The following is a 16,526-nucleotide window of genomic DNA, read 5'->3' as shown; positions in this document are numbered from 1 at the left end:
TCTGCTTCTCACTTATTTCCTTCTCCCTGGGAAACCTCTTGTTCAGCCATGTAACTCCAGCTCTGCTGCTTCTGCAGCCTCTATTGTACCACGGGTCCTGGTCACCAGTGCCAGGGTGTCTACCTCTGCAGTCTGCTAAGCTCTGGGCAGCCATGCTGGTGCCCCTGTTCAGCTTCTGTCTTCTCTCTTCTTCATGCAGTATCCTTTGCTCTACCTGGCATGGGTGACACCTGGGAATAGAGCTGGGAAGATAGCTGATTTGGAACCTCGGTGGCCAAATGGAGAAAGTAAACAATTTTGAACCAAACAGCATACTGACGTGAATTGAAAAGCTCCCTTTACTGCTTTGCTTTCTGCCCCACTGCCCTCTTTCAATGGAGGGAAGAGTAAAAAAAATTGTTATTGTGGGGTTTTTTTGTGTCTGGAAAATAAAGAATTCTGTACAAAAAAGTACAGTTTATAAAACTTGTTTTCTTTCCCTGATGAATCAAATATTCAGCCAAGTTCTGGGCAAGAAGCTTGTGGAGGGATTATGTTCCCCTCTGGGGAACAAGAGGAAGAGCCACCATAGTGGTATCTCACTAGCTTGGGGCAGAAAATTCAAGGGGAAAAAAAATCCATCTTTAGTGAAGTTTAATATATAGCTCCTCCTTGTGGCAACATTTCTGACTTGGAGAGTCAACCTCAGCCAACTCTTCATAATCTGCCATTTCTTTTAAATACTGTTGGGTTTTTTTTTGTTTGAAAATTGTTCAGAATATTTTCCCCTCTAACCATCAGATAAATGAATGTGGTTTGTCTCCTAAATACCTATGCTCACATGACAGGACAAGCCATAGCTTTTTGCAAGCCCAAATCCTTTGATCTGACCAGTGGTGGTGATGAGGGGTCCTTTGGGATCAGAAGTATGCTGGGATAAACAAAGGCTTCTTTGGCACCTTGCTTTAAGCAGCCACAACCCTGTTGGGGTTTATCTTATCTCACAGTAGCTGTCTAAAATGTAGATGTCTCATCTCAGGCAGCTGTGTAGCCTTCCTCTGAGGTTGGAGGGAAGACCTGGGTGCTGCAATAATTTGCCCTCAGGAGGGACTTGTGTTGCCCTGTTGCATGTAGAGGCAGCTGGGAAGGCTAGCTGAGTCTAGAGAACAGTTCAGGTGCTTGAACATAGCCATAGAGCAACAGTTCAGATGCCTCAGAGGTTCTAAGATAAAGCTGGCAGATATAAGACCTACAGGATGCTAGTGACTTTCTTGAGAGTCATCTGGGGGTCAGAAAGGGCAGAGTAAGGTGATGAATGACTACGTTTAGCCATTTTTGGTTTCTTCTAAAATTCAAAGGGCTGGCCTTCTGCTGTTATGAATTGATGCATACCCTGTGTGGCCAGGCATGCCAGTGACTGTCACACACTTGTTCATTGACTACAGTCCATAAAACACGTATTTTAATTGTCTTTTTCTTACTTTGCAGCTGTCCAGAAGCTTAGTGGCACAGTACGGATAACAAATGTGAAATACTCTCCAGGCTTTAGCAATAAAAGCAGTGAGGAATACCACACCTTTGCACAGCTCTTTGTTGATGAAGTAAGTAGCTAAGAAGGATGTGTCCTGTTACCCATCCTAGTGAAATCGCATGTGCCATCTTTTTCCTGTCAAGCCTGTATGCCACATCTGCAAGGTCTGAGTTCCCCTGGCTGTCTGAGACTTCAGGATGAGCATGTAGCTGTGTTTAAGAGCGAGATCAGGATTTGGCGATTCTCTTGTGCCTCCATTTCCTCTGCTTCTCAAACCTGGTTATACTGGCTTATTGATTTCTTCCAGGGGTGTGGTGAAAAGTTAATGGATACTTGCAAAGTGCTCTGATATCCTTGCTCTGCACAACAGTATATTAATGAACAGTATGATTGCATCCTACCTTTAAGCTGACATTTCTTATAATCATCCTTGTTTTTGTAGCCCTGTACCTGGAAAGGGAGTGGTTTCTTGATAAATCATCTCTGCCCTCGCTTCTAATTAGAGCACAGGATATCAAAGCACTTAGTGATATCAGCTATGCCTATAATGGTCTCATAATTCCCATGCATTGCCTTTGACAGTATCACTCTCCTAATTTCTTACTGAATTTATCAGAAATTTGTTCCTGCTGGTGTTCACTCAAAAACACCTGTGCTTGGAGAACTGCTGTTTATGCTGGGCTGCGTTATTGCCTTCCTTATCTCCCCTGCCTGTGTTTTTAGAGGCCTTTGACAACTGTGATGATAAATCTGTTGCTGACAGTCATATGGATTCTCAAACCCTGCAGCGGCCTCCCCAGATTCTCACTGTGTGCGGAGTTACAACCTGTCACTGAAATACAGCTGCCTGCAGTGGGTGCACTGACAGCAGTGTGCATTCGGGCAGAGGTCAGGCCAGCATGGGGTTAGAGACAACTGCAAGGAGGGAAAAGAATGATCTTTTTATCTGTGTATGATGTTTTCTTGGATATCTAATAAGTTTCCCATTGGTCATTACCAGTTTGCACCTTTCTGGATGTGTTAGTGGAGCACAGCTTTCTCGGAGTTGTTTAGGCCTCAAGCTGTCACATCAGAAAAACAGTCACAAAATGAGAGTGACATGATTAGCAAAGTGAAAAGGGAGTAATTCTCCACTGACCTCACTCTCATTCAGCATCACTCTTTGCCCAAGGCTATTTTGGAATAGCATTGTATTAAAACTGACTCGAATGTATTTTCTTCATTCACTAAGATAGCTTCATCCAGAAAATCACCAATACAAATATATTTGGGAAATTTGTAAAATGATTGCACAAAGGAGCTAAAGAAGGTTTTGTGCCAGTTTTACTCAGTTCTCTCTAGGCAGAAAATGATCCCTTTTGATTATAAGGAACTAACTCCTTTTTCCAGCATTAGTTAGTGTTGATTCCATCTACCTCTGAGCCACTGCATATAGGTTATAGCTGCATGGCCACTGTATATGGCAAAACATGCTGCTAGTGGTTTATTACAAATGTGTTTCTAGATGCCAAAGAAAGGGAAGTTCAGGAAAACAGAAAGATCTTGATTTTTGCTTTTCAAGTTATAAGGACCAGAAATAGATCCCTTAAGGTAATAAAGAAAAGTTTCATGGGCTTTAAAAGTACTATCAGGTTCCACTTAAACAGACTTTGCCAGAGGTATTTTTTTTACCTCTGTGGAGTCACCATCTACAATTCAGAGGATTTCTAAAACCTAATGTGTATGATGTTCTTTAGCTTAGAGCTGCCCCAGCACTGAAGTGCCATGTAGTTTAATTGGCAGCACAGCAAATGGAAATACCACCCTTCAAATAACATGTAGATGAGAATGAGGTAAAGACTTGGTGTGACTACTTGCACTGTCATTATCCAGGCTTATTTCACCATTCTCCTTGCAATACATCTGAAAAACAACATAGCTAAGGGCAAGAGAGTATTTTATTCCTCTTGGGTTTTACTCAGCCTGTCTTTTGCAATGGCCAAGAAGATTATCATGGCATCTAGGGCTTGTCCTCAAGAAAATGAATGAGGAAAAAAAAAGGTTTGAATTGAAAATGCATTCACTGAGGTGCATTAAATACCTGAGTGGAGAAGTTGTTTTGAATGTGGGTGTCTTAAACTTAACTGCTTCGTAATATCTCAGCTAATGATATCCTTGACTGCAGTGATCACAATGTTCTGGAGTTTGGAGTTTGGGATCTAGCTGAGCACACTGAAGGTTAGTGTGAAGACAAAGGTTTTAGACTTCAGAAGCTTGCTAAGAGCTCAGTTTGGAGAGATTCCATGAGAAGCTTCCATGGGGACTAAAGGAGCTAGCGAGTGCTGTGAGATTTTCAAGAATGCTCTCCTGAAAGCACAGGAGCAGTTCATCCCCTTTAAAGGTAAGGGAAGTAGGCAGAGCAGGAGACTTGGCTTAACTGTGACCTTCTGAGTCTGCTCCAAACCCAAAGAGAAGCATACCAGAGATGGAAAACTGGATGAATACCCATTGAGAACTACAAGGACATTACCAGGGTGTGCAGTGGTGCAGTTAGAAAAGCAGAATCTCAGCTCTAAATAAAATTGGCCAGAGATGTCAAAAACTACAAGAAAGCAGAAGCAGAAGGAAAATACTGGCTCATTGTTAAGCAGGAGAGCTGAATTAGTCACCAACAATGCTGAAAAGGTACTTCTGGCACCTCTGTCTTTACCAGCACTGTTGGGGCCCAGGTCTTGGGAACAAAACCCCAGGTTGATGTAAACACAGATCCACCATCAGTGAAGGAAGAGTTTGTATGTGAACTGTTGCAGGAGCTTGATCCCTACAAATCAATGGACTCTGACAATATCCACCTAAGGGTGTGAAGAGAGCTGGCTGATGTCATTGTGAGACTTCTCTCCATAATCTTTGGGAAGCCTTTGAGATGAGGGGATGTCCCAGAAGACTGGAAGACAGCTAACTTCACCCGTATCTACAAGAAGGGCCTAAAGAAGGATCCAGGAAATTATCAACCCATCAGTCTTGCTTCAGTCCCTGGGAAGGTTACGGAGCAAATCCTCCTGGGGGCTATCACAAGTCACATGAAGCACAGGATTGGGAGAAGTCAGCACAGATTCACCAGGGGCAAATTGTGCTTGATAAAACTGGTCGCCTTCTGTGACAAAGTAACCTGCACGGCTGATGTGGGACGAGCAGTGGACATTGTCTGCCTGGATTTCTCCAAGGCTTTTGGTGCAGTTTCCCACACCCTGCTCCTAGATAAGCTGACATGTTACGGTCTAGATGGTGGGGAAATGGCTGACAAGCTGCACCAGAAGGGGGTGGTGAATAGTTTCTTTTCAAACTGCACTATTGGGGTCCCCCAGGGATTGATATTGGGCTCAGCACTGGTTAGTATCTTCATAAGTGATCTGGAAGATGGGATCAAGTGTGCCCTGACCAGCTTTGCAAGTGATACCAAACTGAATGGGGAAGCGGGCACTTTGGGAGAGCCGCCCTGCGGGATGACCTGGGTAGGCCAGAAGAGTGGGCTAACGAGAACCTTATGAAGTTCAACAAAGACAAATGTAAGGTCTTGCATTTGGAAAGACATAATCCAAGAGTACAGCATAGACTGGGATGTGGGTAGGTGGGGAGCAGCTCTGCAGAAAGGGACCTGGGGGTCCTTGTGGACAACAAGCCCGGTACGAGTGAACAGTGTGCAGCTGCAGCAAAGAAAGCCAACAGGAGGCTGGGTCAAGTCAACAAGGGCATCACCAGTAGAGATGAAGATGCCATTATTCCGTTCTGCTCAGCACTTGTCAGGCCACACCTGGAATGCTGTGTTCAGTTTTGGTCCCTGCTATACAAGAAAGATGTGGACAGGCTGGAAAGGATCCAGAGAAGGGCCATAAAGATGATCAGAGGACTGGGAAACCTGTTGCATGAGGAAAGGCTGAGAGAAGTGGGTCTGTTCACCCTTGAGAAAAGAAGGCTCAGAGGAGACCTCATCACCATATTCCAGTGTTCAAAAGGTGACCAAAAAGAAGGAGTCACATGGAAAAGATAGGGATAATGAACATTCCCTTTCCTCAGTGCTAGTGTTAATTTTGCTCATGTTGTCTCCCTTTTTTGTGGCTCTTCTTCTGGCATACTGATTTATCCTGCTCTGGTATTACTCATGTTTCTTTTCTGTGCTACAGAAATTGTAGATACAATGATGGATCCCAAGATAATTTGTCTAGTAAGAAAGCCTCATACTCAAGGATATTATACATTGAATATTTCCTTCTAAAAAGTTAATTCTTTCTTTTCCTTTTTTCTAGTCCCACTTCATCGACCATTATTTTGACAACCGAGGGTGTGGTACCTGTGAAATCATGTAGCCTGCTGGATAAAGGGTTTTGTAGTGTCACCTAGTGGCTAAATACAAACACCGTCAATGTCCCCTGACGCCCTTCAAGCTCTGCCACCTGCTTTGTGAGAAATAATATGAATAAGGACAGAAAGGAAATAAATAAATAAAGAAAGAAAGAAACAAAAAAATCCCAATCCCCCAAGCCTTAGGTTAAAAAAAAAATCACCAATAAAATGCAGTCTTCGGGATAGATGAGAAAGGAGTACAGGTGAATTCAGGGATGGGCTAAGAGGATGTCACAGGTCTGTGTATTTAATGTCCAGAAGTTTAGACATAAACTATGAAAGATGAAAACTTTCATACATGTTCCTGCATTGCTGAGTTGGTGCTAAATATAGATGCTAAGAATCCCAGAGGTAACCACACTCTTTACAGGTAAACAAAAAATTGGTTTTTTTCTGTTGTGAACATATTTAATATTTCTAATACAAACTACTTAACACATTTTATTTTCTGTCAGATTTTAAAGCTTGATAACTTGGCATGTCCTGGCAGGGTGAATTTATTACCGCATGTTATATGCAATATTCCTTTGTACCACAGATGTATGTAAATTCTCAATGTGTGGTTTTAGCTGCCAAAGGCGTTTGCAAAGCCATGCACAAGAAACTCGTTATATTGATAACCCATGTCCTCTGAAGCTGAATTAATATTAGCCTTGTGTTTTGTCTGGGGTTGGACCTATGAGGTGTTGCTATCTGACCTGTGTCTGCTCCTCCTGTGGCTGGTGCCAGGCCTGGAGATGAAAGGGAATGGTGCTGGAAATGCAAATGCTGTTGTATGTCCCCCTTGGGCTCCTGCATAAGTCCAGGTGCCCTACCCTATGGACTGCTCTCCTGTGGGAGGAGGAATAGATGTTCCCATGGGTGGCTGCCCTCCAAAGGTACCCAGCCTTGGAGGATGGAAAGGGAAGAGGTTGAACATATAGCTCCAGTCTTTTTATCTCTTCAAGGGGTGTTGGTGCCTCCATCTGAGCTGTATGGTGGAGAGGCTGAGCAGCCCAGCTGATGCAAAGCCTCACAGTGGGCTGTGTTTTCCCATCCCACAGAAAGCAGACCATCCTGCTTTCCACTGTGGTGAAGGAGGTGGCTTCTGGGGATATCATGACTAAGATGTGATGTGCTTTGAAAAAGATGGCATTTTCTTTCTTAGGCAAGTAGTGACATTCAAGGTTACTGTGTACCAACTATGAATGTTTATTTTATCAATTTCTCTAGATGGACCTAAGTTCAGCTGTGATTTGTGCTGCAATACTTTGAGGGTGACTGTTCCTATTTAGAATAGCACAGAGCCATTTCCTAGCCCGGCTCTTGGACTCTCAAGGAGGACCGTGAGTCAGGGCTGTGTGCCCTGACAACAGACAGAATTTGCAGAAATAATATGATATTCCTTAGGGAAGACCTTGATGAAATATTTCTGAAATCAGGTTGAAGACTTGCCTCTGGTGAGAAACCACCTGTGAAGAAAGGCTTGGGGTTGGTCTGCTCTGAGCTGTAACATACTTGAGCTGAGGGAGCCCTTTGAGACATATATGCAGTGTGGAGTATCAGGAGGTATGTCCACTTGCATCAGCACTCCTCCTTGTACTGGGTTGCCGTCTCTTCCTGAAAGCACTTTGAGAGGCAGAACATGGGAGCTTCCCTGCAGTCTTCTCCCTCCCTTTCTGTTACCAGAGGCAAGGAATTGTGCCAAATGACAGACAAGGTATCAGAATCACTTAGCTTATTTAATATTCATAGTTAAATATATACCATAACTTTCAGCTGCTGAGGAGTAGAAATATTATAAAGCAAAAGGTCAATTTACTTTTGCTTCCCTCTAGAGTATGAAAATTGTAATGCATAATGCTCTCTTCTAGGCAGTGTACAAAGCCTAAAATGTAATTGCTTTTATCTGTCCATCTCCACCTGCATTTTGTTTTTCTTGCAGGTACATAAATCTCTGCCCGCTAAAGTTCTTCAGCAGATGGATGCTGGTCAGATTAAAGTGTTGATAACGGGTATTACTAATGGGAGCACAGTGGTAAGTTTCAATTTACTGATTACAGAAGATGTGGATATCTACTACATCATCACCACTTTTCGTGATGCCTTTGAGCACAGCTCCTATTTCACAGTTGACAAGAGCAGTCTCTCCATAAACGGTAAGGGACAGCTTGTATCCCAATAGTTCTTCAGAACTAGAAACATGATAAAGCCTGTTATTAATCTGTGCTTTTGAGGTGAAAGTATCTGTAAAACAGATGGATGAAAAGCCATTCTGTCTCCTTATACTGCTCCTGCTTATCCATCCAATAAGCTTTCTTTTCAGAGAATGTCAAAAGATGAAATAAGAAGTGAGCAACTCCTGATCCAAAAGGACAAAACCAACTGCTCTTTTGTGTCTATAGCTAGCATTAGTTTTATAGAGAAGAAGATATGGAGACATTAGAAACAGTGATCACAGACTGAGGGGTTTATAAGCTACCAGAGGAAATAGGTCCCTGTACACAGACATAACTAGCTCTGTTTAAAATAATTACCCTCTGCTTTTCATTGATAATTTTGTGTGAAATAAACCCCCCAAGAAACAAAATACACAAACATGTAAATTCTTCTGCAGTGGGAGTATGTGTTTTCCTCACACATCTGTGGGTCAGGACTTCAGCTGAGAGTCCACACTTTACCAAAACCAACACAATGGCTGATTGTACAGCTTCTTTTCCTTTATGTCAGTAACCAGAAACTATGGTCTCCTGACTAACTGCTATTGAATCCCGTTTCACAAGTTGATGTGTCATCTCCAGAAAAAATACCAAATTCTGTATCTATATACATTTGTCCAAAGGATGTTGTTGTAAGGTATCAACTAGAATCTCACACACAATGACTTTAGAAACACGTATATGGTCTGCCCCGTATGTTCTCTTTGCCTGTTACCCTCACAGCTGTGAATATGGAAAGTTACATATCCTGTGAATTATTAAGATCATGCCTACCTTGTGGTAGTGCTTTGTAGAGGGCCTGTACCCATTGAACCTATGTTAAAACAAATGGTTTGTTTCAGGAACAGGTCCACATAAAGCTGTTTTCTGAGTCCCACCTATGGTGGTATGTCCTTATTTGCACAGTTACAATTAAACCTTGGGAAGAGAAAGGGAAGTAAAATGTATTTTTCCTTTCAAAAGTGAAAATTTTGGCCAGATAAAAATTAAGAAACCAACTAGATTGCAACTTGGACCAGTCACACAACTCTCTTCCTTCACTCATGCTGATAATTTACTAACCATCTCCTCCAGAGTGTGAAATGGGGAAGGCAGCTGAGGAAGCCCCTGGCTTTAGAAGCATCCCCTTGGGCTGTTGATCAGTTTAGGAGGATTGCAACATGGTACCTATATTTCAGTGAGTATCTGCTGAGCATCACTGGTAGCAAAGCTCCTGGAGGATTTTGTCAGTGCTCTGTGATTAGCCCTTTAGGCTGTGCTTTTAGTATCCCACCTTTTCTAAACCCAGCAGCTGCCTGACAGGTACAATAGAGTATCACGGGTGTAATGCCACCATGATATCATGATAGGACTTGGTTCCAGTTTCAGAGCCATCACATTTTCATTTATACACTCTCCACCCTTTCCTTTTGCTTAAATATACCCAACAGATTATGATGAGTGTGACAGTGAAGAAGATGACTGCTCCCCGGATGCCTCATGCCATAACACAGTTGGGTTTTACCAGTGCAGCTGCAATGAAGGATTTGCTGATGTGCACCCAGAAAAGCCTGGAAGAAGCTGTGAAGGCAAACAAAAATTTAATTACCTAATGGCTAACTGAACACTGAGCAATCTGATCTTTCCTGGGTCATGGTCATACTCGCCACAGGTCTTGAAATTTTGCCAAGGATTAATTTGTTTGTTATTTTCAGATGGATCCTAATGGGAAAAGTCTTGCACTGGACTTCTAAGTATTTCTCAGTGAAATACCCTGTCATGAGAGTTTACTATATTAATATTTAATGTTGCCTTTGTAAGGTTTTTTTAGCAGTTCTCTTTTCTCACATTTGCTATTAAAATTAGATATGATTGTTAAAATTATTAGTTATTTCCATTAGCAGGAGCAGAGGGGGCAGCAGAAATAACAGTGAAGGTAACAGAAAGCACTAGGTACGTGGTTTGACCTCTGTGTGACAGCAGGGATGAAATGTTGGTGTTACAGACTACTTTTTTGTGAGTCAATTCATCTAGCTTCCTTTTTTCCTTAGATAGCTGACGTATGATGCATCTTTAAGCTTCTAAATGCTTTTAGACTTCTTCAGTAATCTATATTTGCTTTCATAAGCACAGTGATAATCTTCTCTTTGGCTGAAGTCACAATGATTTGTCAACTGATACCAACCTTTGCTCAGTTTTGTTTAACCAAGGTATTTAGCATTATGACAAAATGAGCTTTTGGGAAATTCAGGTCTGCAAGAGCTCACATTTATTTTTCTTCCTCATACACTCAAATCAGCAACTTTTTAATGTGGGGTGTTTCCAAAAGCAGAGTTGTTCCAGGAGGATATCTATAGGTGTATAGATTTTATATGTTGCTTGGGAACTAGGTGATATTTGTATGTACAACCCATTAAAATTATTTAAAAGAAAATTTTGTGATGAGACACATCTTTTATGCTTCACTGCAAATTGAGTTTATTTTCTTGGTGCTTTTTAAGTCAGTGGTGGATGAATACTTAGGTTGTTTCTAACACCAAGGAGCCATAGGGTAACCCCAGAGCCTGTGCTGGATGTCAGGTGTTCAACATACTCATTGATCTCAATCTGTGCTTCCCATTTTCTCTGCTTGCTTTCTTCCTGAAACCATTAAAGATAGCTGCTAACATGTTTTTTCAACTCCCCACTGTGTCTCGCAGGACATGTACGTGCAGTGTGGGCCTGCTGCATGAAGTTTGTCCTGCATTTTCCCCAAAATGGGTTTTCCAAAGCACTCAGGGTCGTATCTTTGGATACCAACTGATCATAAATGGGGCCAGTTTTTTTAACAAACTGCTCCTGTTTGTGCTCCACATCCAGAAGTGTGCAGTCTCCTACAGTACTATGCAAAAACACATGAACATTTGCTGAGCAGCTTACAGTTGGGAATCTCTTGCAAGCATTGATCTTCCAAAAGCTGTGTATACATGTTTTACTTGAACACGCTAACTACCACAGCTCTCAGGAAATAAAGCACTTTAGCTTTATGCCCAGGCACTTTATGTATCTCTTGGGCTCTTTCTTAAAATAAAAGCCGTGGCTCTGGCAGTAAGTAGAGAGGGTTAAAAAATCAAAAGAAGTTAGTTTTTTGCCAGTAACTGAGTTTCCTGTTAAGACTTTGCTTTTACCTTATGAAATCAATCTGAACCTGTAAATTACAACAGAACCTTTATTTTTGACACTCTTCAGCATTTCCTACCAGCCAGAAGGCAACAGCGATGGATGAGAAACCTGTACACAGCACAGTTTTACCTGCGACATCTTTGCAAACTTCAGCTCATGTTCCTTCCCCTGCTTCATTGGACCTTACTACTGAGCACAAAGATCTGGAGGACACCATGTTCTCTAGTGTGGTGCTGCCTCTTCTCACCAGGGATCCTGTATCAACTCCTGCTTTTTCTCCTCAAGCATCTCCTGTCTCCCTTGTTAAACCTGCCCAGGAGGTTTCCATTAAAGATGCAGTGGAAGTGTTTTGTGGAATCGAGAAGATTGTCCTTGCCATCCAGAAGAGATTTTTACAGCAGGAAGCTATTCCTGAAACCTCCTTGTACCTGGGGGAGCCTCGCTGCAATGTGAGCATCAGCAATGGCACTCACGTTGTGCTGCAGGCCGGCTGGAGAGACTGTGGCACTGAAGTTGAGACCGTAAGTCCCCTGAGCTAGTGAATGTGGAGAAGCCACAGAGTATTTTCTTCCTCAGTGTGAGGAAGGGTACGACAAGGGCAATGGCAGATCCTTAGCTATGTGCTACAGTCTATTGGTTGCTGAAATGCTGGTCTAAGAAATTTCTTTGGAGAAAGATACCCCCTCCCCATGATGGAAAATTACCTCTTTGGGACTGTGGGCAAGCAAGAAAGAGAAGGGGCAAGAAAGAGGCCAGGCAGCAAAACTCAAGGGCCTCTCCAAACAGAGTCACTTCCCATGCCTCTCTGGGTTCCCTTTGTAGCTGTCAGAAGCTTTGCTTTTCTTAAAAGTAATTTCATCATTGCATTTACACAAATACTCCAATTGCTACCAGTAGTGGGGACAAAAAGTGATGGCTATCTCTTTGGATCCCAAATGAAAGGCTGTGCTCAGGCCACACTGAAGTACAGAAATTCCCTTGTGGAGCAATAATCATTGCAGACTGAGAAAGAGGAGAAAGGCTGGTGGATTTTCATTGTCTCACTGCACAGCAACTAAGATACTGAGGTTTAATCTGTTTGATTTTTGCAGCTAGGAGAATGGATAATGCCTAAGCACTTGAAGCTGGTAAGCCTGTAGCTCTGCTATATCCCTGGAAACACTGATGTTCACAGGTTGCACTTTCTCCTTTCTGTGTTGCAGAACATGACTAACACCGTAGTGAAAACCATCCTTCGGAATGACGGTTCTGCTCGGGGAGTAATCCACCACTTAAAAGTTGCCAGCCCCATTCACTGTGTGTTTCAAAATGATCTCTTGACTTCCTCTGGATACACTGCAGAAGGGTAAGTAACAACTCTTTCTGCTTTGAAATGCTGTTGTGTGCCTGAGAGCTGCTGCAGTGGAAAAATCCCCAGGGACCTTAGCTGTATCCAGTGACAGTGCTTGCTATGCTAAGTAGTCTGCCATCCTGTGAGTGCTGTGCTCAGGAGGTCCTTTCTATGTGTTTCTCTCCTGCTCCTTCTGATGTGTCAATAAATCCAACTGTCAACAAGCTTGGCTGTTGTCTGGCTAAACCATAGATGAAAATTTACCTTTGGGAGCTACTGATGCAGGTTCATGAGTCAGAATCCCCAACCTCTCCTTGCCTTCCTGGGCAATCACATGTAGCAATAACAGTATTTTCCTGCTTTTTGAACAAAACAGTGCTGTAACTTTTCAACTGATGTAGGCATGCAGACTGCTATGTCGGTTTGAGGATGACAATTTTTAACTCCTACAAATCCTTATTTGATCAACTTGGAAAAAAGGGAAGATGTGTAATGCAAGTACTTTTTTACAGAAGGCCCCATCTTCAAGTGAGATGGAATCAAATCCAATGTTCAGAGAAAGTCAAGCCCATTCTCACAGAAAGGGTGGCAGCACAAGCTTTGCTCTGATGGTGAATGTCTCGCTTCATACAAATGCACCTCTTCTCTCTTGCCTAGCACCATGCTTAAGTTAGCATTACCAAATCCACCTTCTTCTTTATAACCCTGTCCAAACATTGTATTTTCCTTTCTATCTCCCCACAAAGCCTTTGTCAGGGCCCTACTCTCTGAGCTTTATCATCCTCTTATGTTCCTCCCTTACTGTTCAGATTTGTTCCTTCTAATTTTTTTTCTCTTCTGCACTAAGCTTTTTCTCTCCTTATTTTGAACTTTAAGAGAGTTCGTAGTCTTATTTCCCTTCTGCTACACTTATATATCTCTCTCTGCTTTATTTGTATTGCCAAGACATTCCAATCTTAGGGTTTTCACACTCGTGTTCCCATGCTCCCTACCTTTCCAATTAAAAACTTGATGCATTTTCACCCCTTCCTCTTGAACAGTGTCCAGACATTCTGGACTGCAGATCGCTCCTCACTACTTAAATGCACAAGAGGTGGAGAAATGGGCACTGATTCATGACTTATAGAAACAAGCAGCCAAATCTGTGGTCTTTAAAGGAGGTTTGTTGGTGTTTCAGACTTTACACCATCTTTGAGGATCTGCATGGATCTGGACACTTCAGAACAGAAATGCAGTTGTTTATTGGAAACTCCCCAATACCAAAAAATTTCAGCATCTCTGCCAGTGATGATGTACTGATTGAAGTGGGAATCCAGAGAGCAGACAGCAAGCTCAAGGTGGTCCTCACTGACTGCTGGGCAACTCCAACTAATAATTCAGTGGATCCACTCTCATTTGTTTTTATCAGCAACAGGTACAGCAATGCCACTCACAAATAGCATGTGCCATACCTCAGATCTTCCAATGGTGCTGTGTAGTAAAGTGTGATGCTTAAAATACCTTTTATGTGGGTTTTCATCATTCATATACACAGTCCCTTACCATCTGGACTGGTCACACCTTTGAACAAGAAAGGTAGGTATGAAAAGAAAACGTTTTCGAAGGGTAATGTGGTTGGTTGAGTTTGGTTGTCTTCCCCATAGTTTTCTGAAGGAGCTGTGCTTTTGACCTGAAGAAATAGGTGGCTTTGGCAGTCAGTAGTGAAAGAGCATTAAGGTGTGTACTTCATCTGTTCCTCTGTGGTTCAGCTTTACCAAGGACTTAGGTGCCTCTTGTCAATCAAGACATAGGTTAGTTGATTCCTATGTGTTGTGACTCACACACATTATTAATGCAGGCTCTGGTAAAAGAGGAGGTTTGTCCAGTCTGGATCCCTGACGTCACTCCAGTGTCACATTTCTTGGGCTCACCTCCCACTTTAAAAATCCAGTATAGTTCTTTTGCTCGGTAACTAGAGCTATTCCTTTTAATATGTTCTTTCAATTTGTGTTTGGTGAAGCCAAGTTTAAATCCTTCTGTCACGCTTTCCCTTCTTTTCCAACTCTCCTATTCTATTTGGTTACTGTGAGAGTAACGCTGCAAATAGCCCCTTATCATTCCTACACTGCTGGAGAGTTACTTCATGGTAGGCCTGGCCATAACTTTCTAAAGGATGCTTGCAACCTGAGTTATGTGCTGTAACCACAACATGCTTTCTATAGCCCTAGCTGCTATGTATGTTTTTTTCTCTTCCTTTTCAGCTGTCCCATCCCAAATACATACACCACACTGCTAGAGAATGGGAATTCAAGCAAAGCACAGTTTAAGATGAAAATTTTTTCCTTTGTCAACAATTCTGTCGTTTACTTACACTGCAAGATTCGTATTTGTATGGAGAGACCAGGAAGCACCTGCAGGACGGTAAGTGTTCTGCTCTGATATGCTGTTTTTCTCTGATGTGCCGTATGCAGTCCTGCTATGGAATTGAAGGAGTCATGTTTTCAAATATGGTTTAAAATAGCTCTTGAAATTTTCCTTCATTTTCTGCTGAGAGCATACAGGGGTGGGAAAGAACTACAACCATACGGACGTGTCCATCTTTCTGCCTGTTCCTCATCCTTGTAGTTAAAAGCATGGAGCTTGCACAGAAATGGGCAAACTGAAGTTGAGGGACCTGAGAACTGAACCTTTCACCTCGTCATATGGGTGGCTAGAATGCAGTGGAGTCACAAGGAGATAGGCTATTCAGAAATGTCTCAGCTCGTATGGACATGTCACAAAAAACAAGCACCTCTATTGGCAGTGTCAGCAGGCAAGTCTGAGTAAATTTCTTTGGGATTTTTTTCTGTCCTTTTTTAATTTTCCCTAGAGATTTGCTTCTCCAGGTGAGAGTTTTGGTGCCAGGAAAGGAAACTTGGTGGCATTAAGTTTCTAGGGCTGTGACTCTAATAGTTTATTACGTTTTTTTAAAAGGTCTATTGCTTTTTAAAGCAATAAACCAAGCAGTATTGTGATAGAACTTCAGTTTCTAGATATCTGTGCTCCAAAGGATTGCTTTATTTCTTTTTACTTCTAAATAAGTGATACACATTGCTTCATCTAAAAATGTGCTGCTACCTTAGAAATAAGAAAAAAATAGATTTTGATGATGGCTTTATTTTTTTCTTTGTAGTAGACACACAGGAATTCTCCTCTCCCTCTGCCAACCTTCCTGGCTCTTTTCCTATCAAGGATGTTTTCATTAGTGCTTTGCTGTTTCTCCATTGTTTAGCACTTTCCTCTAGCTCTAAATAACTCAGTTTAAGCCCATTATAAAGCAAATGATCTCTTCCTAAAAGATTAAAAATGGCTAGCAGAGGATACTCATTTTCTTTCTCAAAGTATAAAGCTTCCTCCACATTAAAACCCTCAACAAACTAGGGGCAGGAAACACAACTGACAGATTGAAAGATGGCTCCAATTTTCGCACCAGAATTTGCATGGTAAAGATCAGTGCTTCAGCAACCCCCTACGCCCTCCTTTGAACAAGGTGGTGCCCTCCCTACGTTCACTGTGTGTCCTGCACAGCTGAGGAGAGACATGGTGGTGGGTGTAAGGCAGGGAAATAAAAGGGATGGACATGACAGGGACTGTGTGGGCTTGTATGGCTGCTGTAAGGAATCAGTTGCTTTGATAGGAGTCTCTGAGTTTGCTGTTATAGCAGGCTTCAGATGTATGGATTAGAGTTTAGGAACATGGTTAACTAAAGAACTGACTTTGATCTGAATTACAGGGGTCTGTGATGGGGTATTTCTGGTAGCCTCAGATGAGGTTTGATTGCGACTGACATCTGCAGTAAACAAGGCACAGCAGAGTTAATCAGTGAGGCCCTCTTTTTTCATATATCTTGTATTATTTATATATACATATATTTTTCTTTCTCCTATGCAAAATTTACCCCCTATGAAAAGTTAGTGAATTCATAGAATCATAGAATAGTTGGGGTTGG

The 16,526-nt window shown here is 42.2% G+C and overlaps 1 protein-coding gene across 1 annotated transcript in view; it reads left to right on the top strand.

Annotated features, from left to right (window-relative positions):
• The window catches only part of UMODL1 (uromodulin-like 1), a gene marked incomplete at its 3' end in the record, with an annotated part of 41,430 nt that extends 26,471 nt beyond the window's left edge, over positions 1–14,959 (top strand). Inside the window, exons 13-19 of the mRNA XM_010023254.1 lie at positions 1,468–1,580; positions 7,815–8,028; positions 9,519–9,656; positions 11,296–11,750; positions 12,432–12,574; positions 13,737–13,973; positions 14,800–14,959. Of these exons, the coding sequence (XP_010021556.1) occupies positions 1,468–1,580; positions 7,815–8,028; positions 9,519–9,656; positions 11,296–11,750; positions 12,432–12,574; positions 13,737–13,973; positions 14,800–14,959 (1,460 nt within the window). The remainder of the gene's footprint in view (positions 1–1,467; positions 1,581–7,814; positions 8,029–9,518; positions 9,657–11,295; positions 11,751–12,431; positions 12,575–13,736; positions 13,974–14,799) is intronic.
• Positions 14,960–16,526: the final 1,567 nt, after the last annotated feature.

This window comes from Nestor notabilis, unplaced genomic scaffold, assembly GCF_000696875.1.
Source record: "Nestor notabilis isolate BGI_N333 unplaced genomic scaffold, ASM69687v1 scaffold16551, whole genome shotgun sequence".
Taxonomy (NCBI): Eukaryota; Metazoa; Chordata; class Aves; order Psittaciformes; family Psittacidae; genus Nestor; species Nestor notabilis.
The sequence above is the reverse complement of the archived record's forward strand: the minus strand, read 5'-3'. Positions and strand labels throughout refer to the sequence as shown.